A 14,950-nucleotide genomic window follows, 5' to 3' on the forward strand; every position below is an offset into this window, starting at 1 on the left:
CTTTTTGACATCTTATTTTACAAAGGAAACCACTGAAGTTAACTGATATGTTCAAAGGACTGGAGGTAGATGGAACTACACATTGGCTTCAAGCACCTTGATGTCCCGTATAGAACTCTGACCCTTAGAGGATGTTCCTTCTTTGCCACATTTTAATCCTGACTCTTTTTTTTTTTTTTTAAGAGACGAAGTCTCACTCTGTCACCCAGGTTGGGGTGCAGTGATATGATCCTGGCTCACTGTAACCTCCGCCTACCTGGTTCAAGTGATTCTCCTACCTCAGCCTCCCCATTAGCTGGGATTATAGGTGTCTGCCACCACATACGGCTAATCTTTACACTTTTAGTTGAGACAGGGTTTCCCCATGTTGGCCAGGCTGGTCTTGAACTCCTGGCCTCAAGTGATCTTCCCACCTCAGCCTCCGAAAGTGCTGGGATTACAGGCATGAGCCACCACGCTGGGTCGATCCTCACTCTTAATAGCTGCCATATAACTCCTCCTATCTTCCGTGATATCAATAGCTGTCGAATTAATCAAATCACTGCTTATCTGCTACTGGAACAGGGCCCAAGGATGAGCTAAGTGTCTTTTACCAAGATAGGGAAGCACTTACAGTGAAATGGAATGGCTGTGTCAGCAGTTTTTGCTTCCTCTGCTTGTTTCAGGTTAAGCAGGGTAGATGCAAACAGAGGGTTATTGATGAAATGCTTCATATAGTGCTTCTCACACTCCTCCTTGGTCTTGGTGCACATCTGATTGGCTACATCCTGCCTAGAGGATTGTGGGAAAAAGACAGAAGAAAGTGGTACTTTCATTTCCACATAATAGTAAAAGCATCATTTGCTCTTTTGATATTTTAAGTCACTAAGCTATTTAATTTAAATAAATTTAAGTCACTAAGCTATTTAAGTTATTTAATTAGCTGAGTATGGTGGTGCACAACTGTTGTTCCAACTACTTGGGAGTCTGAGAAGGGAAGATCCCTTGAACCCAAGAGTTCAGGGTTACAGTGACTGTGATCACACCACTGCATTTCAGCCTGGGTGATAAAGTGAGACTGTCTTAATAAAAAAGGATCCCTGACTTGAGCCAAGGTAATGGAGAGGTAGAGGTGGAAGTCCTCTCCTCAAGGTCTCTTTTCCACAGCACTTCACTTGTCCTCCCCTAAGACATCACTGTGCTGTTTTGTGTACTTCAATCACTTGTACAGATATTTTGAGTCCCTTGCTAAACTATAAGCTTCCTGAAGGCAGGATGCATCTCATAATTCTTAGCTCTGGTCCACTCACTGCCAAACTTAGTGCCTTACCCACAGCAGACAGAGAAGCTATGTCTTTTTTATGTTCTTTGTTAAGAGGGAAGGAGGACAGACAGAGAGGATTAGCCTATTTTAGAGAGCATGGTAAGCAAAAAATGAAAAACTAGGCCAAAGATGACTAGCAAGCTCCTCACAAGTGATTACTTTTCTACCTCCTTTGGTATTCCTCATTGTACACCGTATTTTATGATGCTTAATAAATCCCGAATGAATGAATACAAGCAAAATGTGAACTAAATTCAGGTCTGCTTCTTCAGGTCCCTGGACATAAGGGAAGCAGCAGAATTTATTCTGATGAACACCAAGAAAGGTTATATACACTAGCAAGTCAGGACAGGGAGGACCTAATTAAGAGTCCCTCACTAATAAGCTACGTAATCACAAGAAATCATTTCAACCCCCTAGGCTTCAGATAATTTGTGAACAAAATATATTCAATAATGTCTCTGCTATCTAGTTCATAAAATAAAATCATCCATATGAAAGTGTTCCCAAAAGATAAAAACAAAAGTGGTAGTATTAAGTGGTGCTGCCCACTAAGGCAACAGCAATGAGTGCTATTCAATTCAGCCGGTCTTGGACTAAGGCAGGTGTTTGAAAGCTAAAAACAGAGAATGCTATCAGGAAGTCTGTGAAACTTGAATCTTAGGTATGACCATCTAGCTAAAGTCTGATTCACTTAAATGACTAGGGCATCTATAACCAACAAAAATTCATAAAATCAGAAGGGAGTAATAACTAACAAAACTAAACTTCCCTACTATTCAGAAAGGAATAATCAATCTTCCCATTGTTGATACATATCCAAAGTGGCCTTTTAAAGCTGCTCAGTCATGGACCACTAAACATCCCATACCCTTGTGACACATTTCGGCACTGGAAAAATAACGTACAGAGGGGACTAACTTGTCTCTAAATCATGGGTTGATAGGAAAGCAACATATACTTTCTCTTCCTGAGGCTCCTTCCTTTACTCTTCAACAACAGCTTCTTCTCTGAGCCCACTAGGGCAGGATAACTCTTAACACCAAGCACTTACCAATTTCCAAAGCCACAGTCCATCACAGCTTCTAAAAGGGCCATTTCTTCTTGAGCAGTCCAGCTGGGATCCAGGACAGGAAAATCTGAGGTCTAAGGAGAAAAAAGTTTTGCTTAAGAACAGAGATACAAATGGAATCTAGGTGCCAGGCCTGGTGGCTTACATCTATAATCCCAGTACTTTGGAAGGCTGACGCAGGCAGATCACTTGAGGTCAGGAGTTCGAGACCAGCCTGGCCAACATGGTGAAACCCTGTCTCTACTAAAAATACAAAAATTAGCTGGGCATAGTGGCATGCGCCTGTAGTCCCAGCTACTCAGGAGGCTGAGGCAGGAGAATCACTTGAACCGGGGAAGCAGAGGTTGCAGTGAGCTGAGATCGTGCCACTGCACTTCAGTCTGGGCGTTGCAACAAGACTCCGTATCAAAAATAAAAAAGAAATGGAATCCTGGAACTTCAACTGTAGTAGTAGTTTATAGTTGAATGATGAGAGATACCTAAGGTACATTCTTATTAGTTGTCCACCTCTCCCACCCATTTCCACCATTAGCTAGAAGGGCCTCCATATCACCTATAAATGCCAAGCAATTCATGCAGATATACATATATTTTCAAACTTAACACAGAGGTGCAGATAAGTATTTTTGTACACTCCCATTTAGCTAAGAAAGAAGAAAAGACAAATATGTATGTATTCTTTTAAATGGAAGAATAAAACACACTTAAAAAAAAAAAGGTTACTATGGGGAGGAAGAAAGAGAACAGGGTAGAGAGAAGAGGGATAGAAGCTAGACTTCTCTGAATATTCCTTGCTTGTAGATTTGACTTTGAAACATAAATAGTATAATATTAAACTTTAGGCTGGCCTTAGTGGCTCACGCCATTCCAACACTTTGGGAGGCCAAGGCAGGTGGATCTCTTGAGGTCAGGAGTTTAAGACAAGGCTGGCCAACATGGTGAAACCCCGTCTTTACTAAAAATACAAAAAATTAGCCGGGCGTGGTGGCAGGTGCCTGTAGTCCCAGCTGCTTGGGAGGCTGAGGCAGGAGAATGGCATGAACCTGGGAGGCGGAGCTTGTAGTGAGCCAAGATGGCGCCACTGCACTCCAGCCTGGGGGACAGAGAGAGACTCCGTCTCAAAAACAACCAACCAACCAACCAACCAACCAAAACAAACTCTCGCAGTCTCGTATTTAAATTGAAAGTTTTATTATGAACTCATGTGTTGTATCTTAAAAGAAAAATAATTTCCTAACATTGTTCACTGAAAAGGTCTAGAAAAAAATGACCAACCCAGTAGCAATGAGTAGTTGGGATTACAGGCATGCGCCACCACACCCAGCTAATGTTGTATTTTTAGTAGAGATGGAGTTTCTCCATCTTGGTCAGGCTGATCTTGAACTCCCAACCTCATATGATCCACCCGCCTGGGCCTCCCAAAGTGCTGGGATTACAGGCATGAGCCACTGCGTCTGGCAGCAAAGAAGCTCTTAAAGACTATAAAGGTCATGTAAAAAAATTCAGAAGTCAACTTCCAGAGACTCCTGTTAGCTAAAAATGGAATATTTTGAGCATCAATAAGGATAATAACCACAAATAACTGAAACATCAAATATTTTAAATATGTGGAGGATGCTAGGGAACCAATGCATATTCTCAAAAGTAGTAAATAAAGGGAAGTAATCATCATTCCTCTTTCCTGTACAAACGTTACTCAGAGGGACCATGTAATAATAATAAATTTCTAACTCATAAATTAAAATGAGTGATAGAATTAAAAGATTAATGTTTTGCAATCCTTGGTGAATTACCAGATCCAGACAATGGTCCTAAATGAATCTGAAGTAGTCATTAAGTGTAACTACTAGTGTATAGGAAACGCAGAAGACAGAGGAACACATTAGTCAACAAAATCCAGACTAACATCTGTAAGACAAACAATCCGGTTTTTAAAAATCAAATAAATAATAAGAAATGAGAGCGAGGAGCTTCCAGGCTGCTGAACACATGGAGGTGGAGGACGGTGTACCCAGAGAGGACAGGAAAGCTCCATGCCCCTTCCCACATACACCCCGCCTCATTCATCTCTTATGGCTGGCTGCTCATTTTTCAACATCACCAGTGTTAAATTATGTATCGTCTGATATGATAAAATGAGAAGGCAATTCACCTCTCTGTGATCTTCTACCTAAACACCTATAATCCAAATCTAATCATGATAAAATATCAAACCTATGAAGACAAAATTAAGAGACACTGTACAAAATACACTTCGACCTGTCAAGGTCATGAACAGGAAAATCTAAGAAACTGTCACAGATTGGAGAAAACATTATGACTAAATGCAATGTGGGATCTCCAATTGGATCCTGCAACAGAAAAGGACATTTGTGGAAAATCTGGAGAAATCTGAATAAAATCTATAGTTACTAGTATTGTAGTAATGTTCATTTCTTTTTCCTTTTTTTTTTTTGAGACCAAGTCTCACTCCATAGCCCAGGCTGCAGTGTAGTGGCATGATCTCAGCTCACTGCAACCTCCACCTCCTGGGTTCAAGCGATTCTCCTGCCTCAGCCTCCTGAGCATCTGGGATTACAGGAATGTGCCACCATACCTGGCTAATTTTTTGTATTTTTAGTAGAGACAGGGTTTTACCATGTTGGCCAGGCTGGTCTTGAACTCCTGACCTCAAGTAATCCGCCCAACTCGGCTTCCCAAAATGCTGGGATTACAGGTGTGAGGCACCAAGCTCAGCCCTTTTTTTTATTTGAGACAAGATCTTGCTGTGTTGACCAGGCTAGAGTGCACTGGTGTGATCATGGCTCATTGTAGCCTCAAACTCCTGAACTCAAGCAATCCTCCTGCCTCCACCATCCAAGTAGCTAAGAATACAAGCACGTGCAACCACACTCACCTAATTTTTAAATTTTTCTGTAGCAATGGGGTCTTTCCAGATTGCCCAGGCTGGTCTCAAACTCCTGGACTCAAACAATTCTACCACAACCTCTCAAAGTGCCGGAATTACAGGAAAGAGCCACCACACCCAGCCAATGTTCATTTCTCAATTTTGACAAATGTACTATAATGTAAGATGTTAACATTTGGGGAAGCAGGATGAAGGATACACGGGAACTCTCTGTACTACATTTGCAACTTCAGTAAATCCAAAACTGGCTGGGCTCAGTGGCCAGCCAGTAATCCTAGCACTTTGGGAGACCAAGGTGGGAGGATCCCTTGAGTCCACGAGTTTGAGACCACCCTGGACAACATGGCAAAACTCCATCTCTATTTCTCTATATATTTAAGAAGATAAAATTTAAAACATAATTATTCTAAAACAAGACCAAAAAAAAAAAAAAAGAAATGAGAGAAAGGGAAGGAAATCCCATACAGAATAGAAAACACGTAAGAGGCAACCAGTTGGAAAATTGAAATGTGTGAATCTTATTTGTATCTGAATTAAACAAACTGCAGAAAGTAAAAAAAAAAAAAAAAAAAAAATTGTAATACCACACTACACTGACTAAAATAGCTAAAATCAATGAAACTGACAATGCCAAACGTTGGCAAGCACATGAAGCAATCAGAACTCTCGTATATGGTCAACAGAGGTGTAAAATGATACAAACACTTTGGAAAACTTGCCAATCATTTCTTTAAAAGTTAAACAATCATTTACTCTATGACCCAGCAATTTCACTCCTAGGTATTTATCCAAAAAACAGTGAAAACATATGTACATAGAAAGCTTTATACAGGAATATTCATTGCAGCTTTATTCACAATAGCTCAAACCTGGGCAAGGCCCAGGTGTCCATCAAAGGGAGAACAGATAAAAAACTGTATTGTGTTCATACAACAGAATATTACTCAGTAATTAAAAGAAATGATTAGTAGCAAATGTACTAGTAACATACACAACATGAATAAAACTCAAAAACATGCTGAGTGAGGCCGGGTACGGTGGCTCACGCCTGTAATCCCAGCACTTTGGGAGGCCGAGGCGGATGGATCACCTGAGGTCAGGGGTTCAAGACCAACGTGGTCAACATGGTGAAACTCCGTCTCTACTAAAAATACAAAATTAGCTGGGTGTGGTGGTGGGCGCCTGTAATCCCAGCTACTTGGGAGGCTGAGGCAGGAGGATTGCTTGAACCTGGGAGGCGGAGGTTGCAGTGAGTCGAGACTGTGCCATTGCACTCCAGCCTGGGCAACAGAGTGAGACTCTGTCTCAAAAAAAAAAAAAAAAAAAAAAAAGCTGAGTGAAAGAAACCAGAAACAACACAAGTGTACATACAGTATGATTCCATATATATGCAGTTTTAGAATATGCAAAACCAATCTATGCTGATTTAAAAAAAAAAATTAGAACAGTGATTGTTTCAGGGGTAAAAAAGGCAGCAGGGGTTTTAGATATTAAGCCTTTATGAAATGACTGGCGGAATGTGAAAAGTGACTAGAATTACATAGAGACCTAATGAAACACTTAAAGATGAAATAATATACTGCCTAGGGTATTTGCTTCAAAATAATCTAGAAAGGTGATGGTTTAGGCCAGGTGCGGTGGCTCACGCTTGTAATCCCAGCACTTTGGAAGGCCGAAGTGGGCAGATCACCTGAGGTCAGGAGTTCAAGACCAGCCTGGCCAACATGGCGAAACCCCATCTCCACAAAAATAAAAAAATTAGCCCGGCATGGTGGTGTGTGCCTGTAATCCCAGCTACTCGGGAGGCTGAGGTGGGAGAATTGCTTGGATCCAGGTGGCGCAGGTTGCAGTGAGCCGAGATCAACCCATTGCACTCCAGCCTGGGCGACAGGGAAAGTTGATGGTTTAGATAAAGTAAGATTGGCCATGAGTCGATAATTTTAAGCACTAGTGATGGGTAAATAAACGGAAATTGATTACCACTATGTTGATTACAATGATGACGACATTTTTATCTGAGCATGTACTGTGAATATGCCTAGCACATGAGGTATTATGAGATCCAAGAGAGAAATTTTGGAGTCTATGTCTATACTAAATTCATAGCCCTCTTGGGACTTTCAGCCTAAGTACATCATGTGGAGCCAAGAGCCACCCTCACTGTGCCTAATCTGAATGCCTGAACCACAAAACAGTGGGAGATAATAAAATGGTCATTTTTAAGCATGAGGTTTTGAGGTAGCTGGCAATAGATAACCAAACATCATTCTCTCTTGTGTATATCTGAACTTTTCTACAATAACAAGTAAAAAAAATAATGACACAAGACATCTTCAGATTACACAGGCACTGAGAACTTGTTATAACTTTTTTTAATGACAAAAAAAAGTGTCATGATTTGTGAAATTACACTACCAATAAGCAACACATTTTCATCTGAGCACGCACTACGAATATGTCTAGCACATGAGGTATTATGAAATCCAAGAGAGAAATTTCAGAGTCTATACACTAAATTCATAATCACTCTCAATTCAGCAAGTACCAAGACAAGTAAATATGACAACGCACACATTAGTTGAAGAGACTGTTATTTGTAAAACTGTATTTTAGAATATTGTTTCTCAACCAACTTTACTGTGAGATAAACTATAAAAACTTTCTACATCACAGACACACCAAAAAAGGCACAAGACAGTTTTACATAAAGTTTAATTAATATTATTCAACTCGGGGACCAAACCTCAGCGCTTCTGAACCACAATCTCTCATAGAAGAGTTTAGGAATCTACATTTATAAGAAACTCCCAGGCAATTCTTCTGTACTGAAGTTTAAGAATCACTGGTATAAAAGGGTGTGGCAGAAAGAGCTGCCTTGACTTGTTCAAAGTTCTAAGAATTACAAGACAAAAATAGGCATAGAATTCAGAAATCCTGGTTAACGCACCACCTACCACAGCATGAGTAACTCCCAAAAATACAGCACTGTGACATGACAAAAGTACTGAAAACCATTTAAAGTTATCTGAGGCTTCATATGCAAAAAAATCAAGTTTTGTGTAGAAAGCTAAAATTTGGTCATCATGCCTATAGAAGGAAAGATTCACTGGGCATAAACAAGGTGGGCCACAAAAAGGAAGTATTAGTAACCCCCAAAAGCTCCCCAAAGTAAAGGACAGTACTCTGAAATGTGATTGTATGGGTGTTGAATATGTGAGAAAAGGATGATGTAATCAGAATTAAGTGGATGTGGAGTGAAACTTAGTCAGTGCTTTCAGCATTATGAAGAAGACATGATGCCCAGAATAGCTAAAGAAAGCTCATGGTCAGCTTTCCTAAAGTGAATAAGCATGACTACCAACCTACCCAAGCCATACTGAATTATCCCTTAAGGAATTATTTCACAACATGAATGAATAAATTTGTATTCTGGCTCCAGGTATTCTCGCATTAATTTGGGAAAAACAAACCAGTTTTCTGAAGACCTGATAACCTTGGTGAAATTAACTCAAATCCACAGCTACTTTGAACAGTCTCCTAACCCTTCATTTTTGCAATTAAAGGGGGAAAAAATTTATTCCAAGTCTTACAATTACTGAAGCCATTAGTTAAAAGACTGAAATTGTTTAGAGATGGAAAGAGGAAGGCCAGCTAGTTGGCTCCCAAGAACTCTAACTAGTTCTCTGATTAATTCATTGTGGCCTAGAATCTGACCCTGAATATTATAAGCCCAGAAACTCATTTTAATAGGACTCCACCAGTAGTCAGGCTCAGAGATGCTGAGTCACCCTTTCTAAACTTTTAAGAGACTGAAGTAAATATACCACAGTGCTGTAGGAGGCCCAATTCTAAAGATGTTCTCTGGCTGGGCATGGTGGCTCATGTCTACAATTCCAGCACTTTGGGAGGCCAAGGTGGGAGGATCATTTGAACCCAGGAGTTCGAGACCAGCCTGGGCAACATGGAGAAACCCTGTCTCTATTCTTTTTTAATAAATAAATAAAATAAAAATAAAGATGTTCCCCTCATCCTAAGATTCCTGTTTTCTGATTATTCCCTCAAACACTAACGAGGTACTGCTGGGAAAGGACTTTACAGATGGAATAAAGGTTACTAATCAGCTGATCTTGAAGGAAAGATTATCCTGGATTACCCAGATGGGCCCAATGTAATCCACATGAGTCCTTACACGTAGCTGAGGTGCCTGCTGCGGTGACTCACACCTGTAATCCCAGCACTTTAGGAGGTTGAGGATTGAGGTGGGAGGATCCCTTGAGCCCAGGAGTTCGAGACAGCCTGGATAACACAGAAAGACCTGTCTACGAAAATCTTTTTTTTTTTTTGAGATGGAGTCTCCCTGTCGCCCAGGCTGGAGTGCAGTGGCGCAATCTCGGCTCAATGCAACCTCCACCTCCTGGGTTCATGCCATTCTCCTGCCTCAACCTCCTGAGTAGCTGGGAATACAGGCGCCCGCCACCACACCCGGCTAATTTTTTGTGTTTTTAGTAGAGACGGGGTTTCACTGTGTTAGCCAGGATGGTCTCGATCTCCTGACTTTGTGATCTGCCTGCCTTGGCCTCCCAAAGTGCTGGGATTACAGGCGTGAGCCACCACGCCCGGCCTACAAAAAATTTTTTTTAATTAGCCAGGCATGGTGGCTTGTGCCTATAGTTCCAGTTAGTCAGGTGGCTGAGGTAGGAGGATAGCTTGAGCCTGGGAGGTCGAGGCTACAGTGAGCTGTGATTGTGCCATTCCTCTTTAGCCTGGGTGATAGAGTGAAACCCTGTCTCAAAGCAGAAGAGGAAAGCAGAAGAATCACTCATAAAGATTCAGCACAGGAAAAATAAGGCAGTGAGAGAGGTCATAGAGATTCCCTGGATTTCGTCAACAACCTCAAGGACTTCCTGTGCTCCTGGCTTTGAGAATGGAGAAAGGGGGCCCAGAGCCAGGGAATGCAGACAGCCTGTGGAAAACGGAGAACATGCCCTGATCAAAACAGTGGCATCCTTCCTAAAACCTTAAGGCAGTGAATTCTGCCAACAACCTGAAAGAACCTAGAGGTGGATTCTACCCCAGGGCCTCCAGGTGAGAGGCCAGGCTGGCCAACATCTTCATTTCAGCCTTATGGAACCTGGAGCAAACCTGTTGAGCCTAATGATCTTCTGATCCACAGAACCTGTGAGACAAATTTGTGTCGTCTTAAGATATCTAAGTTTTGGTAATTTGTTATAGCACCAATAGAAAACTAATATAGATTAATCTACTATGTGAAATTTTAACTGTCGAGCCTGCCAGCATCCTTTCCTGTAAGAAAAACTACATGGGGGCCAGATGTCAGAAAACTGCTTGAGGGAGGAGATTTAGTTATATGCTTAATATGCTCTGATAACTGACAAAACTCTGACAAAACTATCTTTCTTTTGTCTTTTTTTTTGAGACGAAGTCTCACTCTGTCACCCAGGCCGGAGTGTAGTATTGCGATCTTGGCTTACTGCAACATCTGCCTCCCAGGTTCAAGCGATTCTTCTGCCTCAGACACCCAAGTAGCTGAGATTATAGGCGCACATCACCACACCTGGCTAATTTTTGTATTTTTAGTAGAGATGGGGTTTCACCATATATTGGCCAGGCTGGTCTTGAACTCCTGACCTCAAGTGATCCGCCCAACTCGGCCTCTGGAAGTGCTGGGATTACAGGCGTGAGCTACCGTGCCTGGCTGACAGAACTATCTTGACAAAGGTATATATACCCGTCAAGCAGACTGGATATTCACTTTGGCTTATTAAACCACCCACTCCCATGGCCAGGGCTTGGAAGGACACTATGAACATTCTTATCCTTCTTTAAAGGTGGCAATACAATTAATCTATAGTCAAGTCTTATTCAGGTTATAAACCAGTCTTCCTCTTCGGCGATTTTATATATTAACTCATTTGCTGTGTTCACTTTATAACCTGACTGTCAGAAGGTAACTAATTTTCCCCAAGGCAAGCAAATGAACTGCTTGACAAAAACACCACTGTCCACATGAACCACATAAAAATACCATGAGCACACAGTGACAACACATTGGCTATATTTATCAATAAGCTTAAAAAGCAGCATCTTTAAAAAGCACCTGTTATCCTCATATCAAAAGTATTTCCTTTGAATACTTTCCAAATTTCAAACAAAAATCTGAGTATATAAAACTATTTTTGTGCTTAAATACCTTGATAGGTCCACAAAACCCTAAAAGACTTATTGGATAATAATTACCTATTTCCGAAGGGGAGAAAAGGTAAAGATATTCAGAGATTAAGAAAACTAATTCCCAGAAATCCAAGAGAGCTTAAAGAAAGAGAAAAATGGAAAAGAAAAACTACTTCCTAGTCTAATTCTTGAAAAAAGTGAACAGAAATTCCCAGAAACTTCATCATTACCATTATTTCATAAGTATGATCGCTTTGATGTTTCTTGTACTCAAACCCTCGAGTGAAACACTGCAAAGAAAGAAAAATTCAGTTAGCAAAATCTACTTTCTTAAAGGACAGAGGTGGTTTGTGTTATTTTCTTCTGACAAGTTTGGGTTTTTTAAATTTTATTTTTGGAGACAGGGTCTCATTCTGTCACCCAGCCGAAGTGCAGTGGCACCATCATAGCTCACTGTAGCCTTGAACTCCTAGGCTCGAGGGATCCTTGTACCTCAGTCTCCCAAAGTGCTAAGAATATAGGTGTGGGCCACCATACCACTTCTTATCAAGTTTTTTTTTTTTTTTTTTTTTTTGAGACAGAGTCTTGCTATGTCATCCAGGCTAGAGTGGCGCAATCTCGGCTCACTGCAACCTCCGCCTCCCAGGTTCAAGCGATTCTCCTGCTTCAGCCTCTTGAGTAGCTGGGATTACAGGGACCCGGCACCACACTCAGCTAATTTTTGTATTTTTAGTAGAGACGGGATTTCACCATCTTGGCCAGGCTGGCCTCGAACTCCTGATCTTGTGATCCACCTGCCTTGGCTTCCCAAAGTGCTGGGATTACAGGCATGAGCCACAGAGTTCGGCCAACAAATTTTTAAGGATTCATTTAATCTTGTCTGCAGCTGCAACAGAATGGTGGAATCATGATCACAGCTTTTCAGTGGCACTCACAGAGAAAAAACAAGTCTGAAAAAAAGACTTTTTCCTAAAACAACTCTTTTGAGAAGAGCATACGCCCTGGAATCACAATCATACAGCCTAAATTTGAATCCTGGCTCTGTAATTGTATTTCAGCCATTCTAAGATAAATATTTTTTCATATTTTAAACTCTGGGCTGGGCATCGTGGCTTGTGCCCATAGTCCTAGTTACTCAGGGAAGGCTGAGGGAGCAGGATCATTGAACCCAGGAGGTAGAGGTTGCAGTGAACTATGACTACACCACTGTACTCCAGGCTGAGCAGCAGAGCAAGACCCCATCTCTAAAAAAAGAATTCTTTAATTTTTTTTTAAAGAAAAATAAAAAGTCCCTAAAGTAGGCCAGGAGTAATCCTAGCATTCTGGGAGGCTGAGGCGACAGGACTGCTTGAGCTCAAGAGTTCCAGACCAGCCTGAGCAACATGGCGAGAGCCTTTCTCCACAGAAAAAAAAAAAAAAGTTAGCTGGGCATGGTGGCACAAGCATGTAATCCCAGATACTTGAGAAGCTGAGGTGGAAGGATCGCTTAAGCCTGGACGATAGAGGTGGCACTGAACCATGATTGTGCCACTGCACTCCAGCCTAGGGGACACAGTGAAACCCTGTCTTGAAAAAATTAAAAAACTCTCTGAAATCAAGATTCATCTTATCGAAAGTACATCACAACTTTTATCAGCCATTTTTACATTTTAACATTTCTGAAATTGAGGTGCTTCTTATAATCAATGGTGTCTTAGATCTGATAAAATATGGTATTTGCTGTGTGACCTTGAACAAGTTACTTAGACTCTCTTAGCCTAAATTTCTTCATCTATAAAATGGGGATACTAATCATAGGTACTTCATAGGATTACAGTGATGATTTAAGGGTTAATTCATGTAAAGTACTCAAAGTAGTGCCTGGTACAGAGTTAAGTACTTATAATTAGTATTACTACTACCATTATCACCCACAAAAATTGTTTCTTTCCTTGTCATCTGTACAGAGATCAGTCTTCAACAAGACAATAAACAGTGTCATCAAAAGGAATAATCTTCCAGTTCTGTTTCCTATAATTTCAATACTTTAACTTAAAAAAACAGTGTTATGGCTGGGCGTGGTAGCTCACGGCTGTAATCCCAGCACTTTGGGGGCTGAAGCGGGAGGATCACTTGAGGTCAGGAGTTCGAGACCAGCCTGGCCAACATGATAAAACCCCATCTCTACCAAAAATATAAAAAATTAGCTGGGAATAGTGGCATACACCTGTAACCCCAGCTACTCGGGAGGTTGAGGCAGGAGAATCCCTTTAACCCGGGAGGCAGAGCTTGCAGTGAACCGAGATCACGCCACTGCACTCCAGCCTGGGTAACAGAGCAAAACTCTGTTGCGGAAAAGAAAAAAAACACAAAAAACAGCCGGGCATGGTGGCTCACGCCTGTAATCCCAGCACTTTGGGAGACCAAGGCAGGCAGATCACCTCAGGTCTGGAGTTCCAGACCAGCCTGACCAACATGGAGAAACCCCGTCTCTACTAAAAATACAAAATTAGCCGGGTATGGTGGCGCATGCCTGTAATTCCAGCTACTCGGGAGGCTGAGGCAGAAGAGTCGCTTGAACCCAGGAAGCGGAGGTTGCAGTAAGCCAAGATCACACTATTGCATCCAGCCTGGGAAACAAGAGCAAAACTCCTCAACAAAACAACAACAACAACAACAAAACAGTGTTAACTATTAGGGTTTTGTTGTTCATTTGTTTGTTTTTTGAGACAGAGTCTTGCTCTGTTGCCCAGGCTGGGCAATGGGCGATCTCGGCTCACTGCAACCTCCGCCTCCCAAGTTCAAGAGATTCTCCTTGGCCGGGCACGGTGGCTCACGCCTGTAATCCCAGCACTTCAGGAGGCCGAGGCGGGCAGATCATGAGGTCAAGAGATCAAGACCATCCTGGCCAACATGGTGAAACACCGTCTCTGCTAAAAATATAAAAAATTAGCTGGCCATGGTGGCACACGCCTGTAGTCCCAGCTACTCAGGAGGCTGAAGCAGGAGAATCACTTGAACCTGGGAGGCAGAGGTTGCAGTGAGCCGAGATTGTGCCACTGCACTCCAGCCTGGTGACAGAGCAAGACTTCATCTCAAAAAAAAAAAAAGATTATCCTGCCTCAGCCTCCCAAGTAGATGGGATTACAGGCACCTGCCATCATGCCCAGCTAATTTTTTATTATTTTTGTAGAGACGGGACCTCACCATGTTGGCCAGGCTGGTCTTGAACTCTTGACCTAAGGTGATCTGCCTGCCTTGGCCTCCAAAAGTGCTAGGACTACAGGCATGAGCCACTGTGCCTGGCCAAGTATTAGGTTTAAACACAGATGTGGACTAATCAACAGTCTGTCTCATCTAACTGCTCTGTTTCTCAACTTCCACTGGTAAAACGTATAATGAAAAATTGGGGCCGGGAGCAGTGGTTCACGTCTGTAATCCCAGAACTTTGGGAGGCTGAGGTGGGTGGATCACAAGGTCAGGAGTTCGAAACCAC

General features: G+C 41.9%; 1 protein-coding gene across 1 annotated transcript in view; it reads right to left on the bottom strand.

Annotated features, from left to right (window-relative positions):
- The window catches only part of TADA2A (transcriptional adaptor 2A), a 72,322-nt gene that overhangs the window by 39,676 nt on the left and 17,696 nt on the right, over positions 1 to 14,950 (bottom strand). The window contains exons 4-6 of the mRNA XM_025363539.1: positions 11,706 to 11,765; positions 2,358 to 2,449; positions 614 to 771 (exon numbers count right to left, since the gene is read on the bottom strand). Coding sequence (XP_025219324.1) covers positions 614 to 771; positions 2,358 to 2,449; positions 11,706 to 11,765 — 310 coding nt within the window. The remainder of the gene's footprint in view (positions 1 to 613; positions 772 to 2,357; positions 2,450 to 11,705; positions 11,766 to 14,950) is intronic.

The sequence above is a fragment of the Theropithecus gelada genome, chromosome 16 (genome assembly GCF_003255815.1).
Source record: "Theropithecus gelada isolate Dixy chromosome 16, Tgel_1.0, whole genome shotgun sequence".
Lineage (NCBI taxonomy): Eukaryota > Metazoa > Chordata > Mammalia > Primates > Cercopithecidae > Theropithecus > Theropithecus gelada.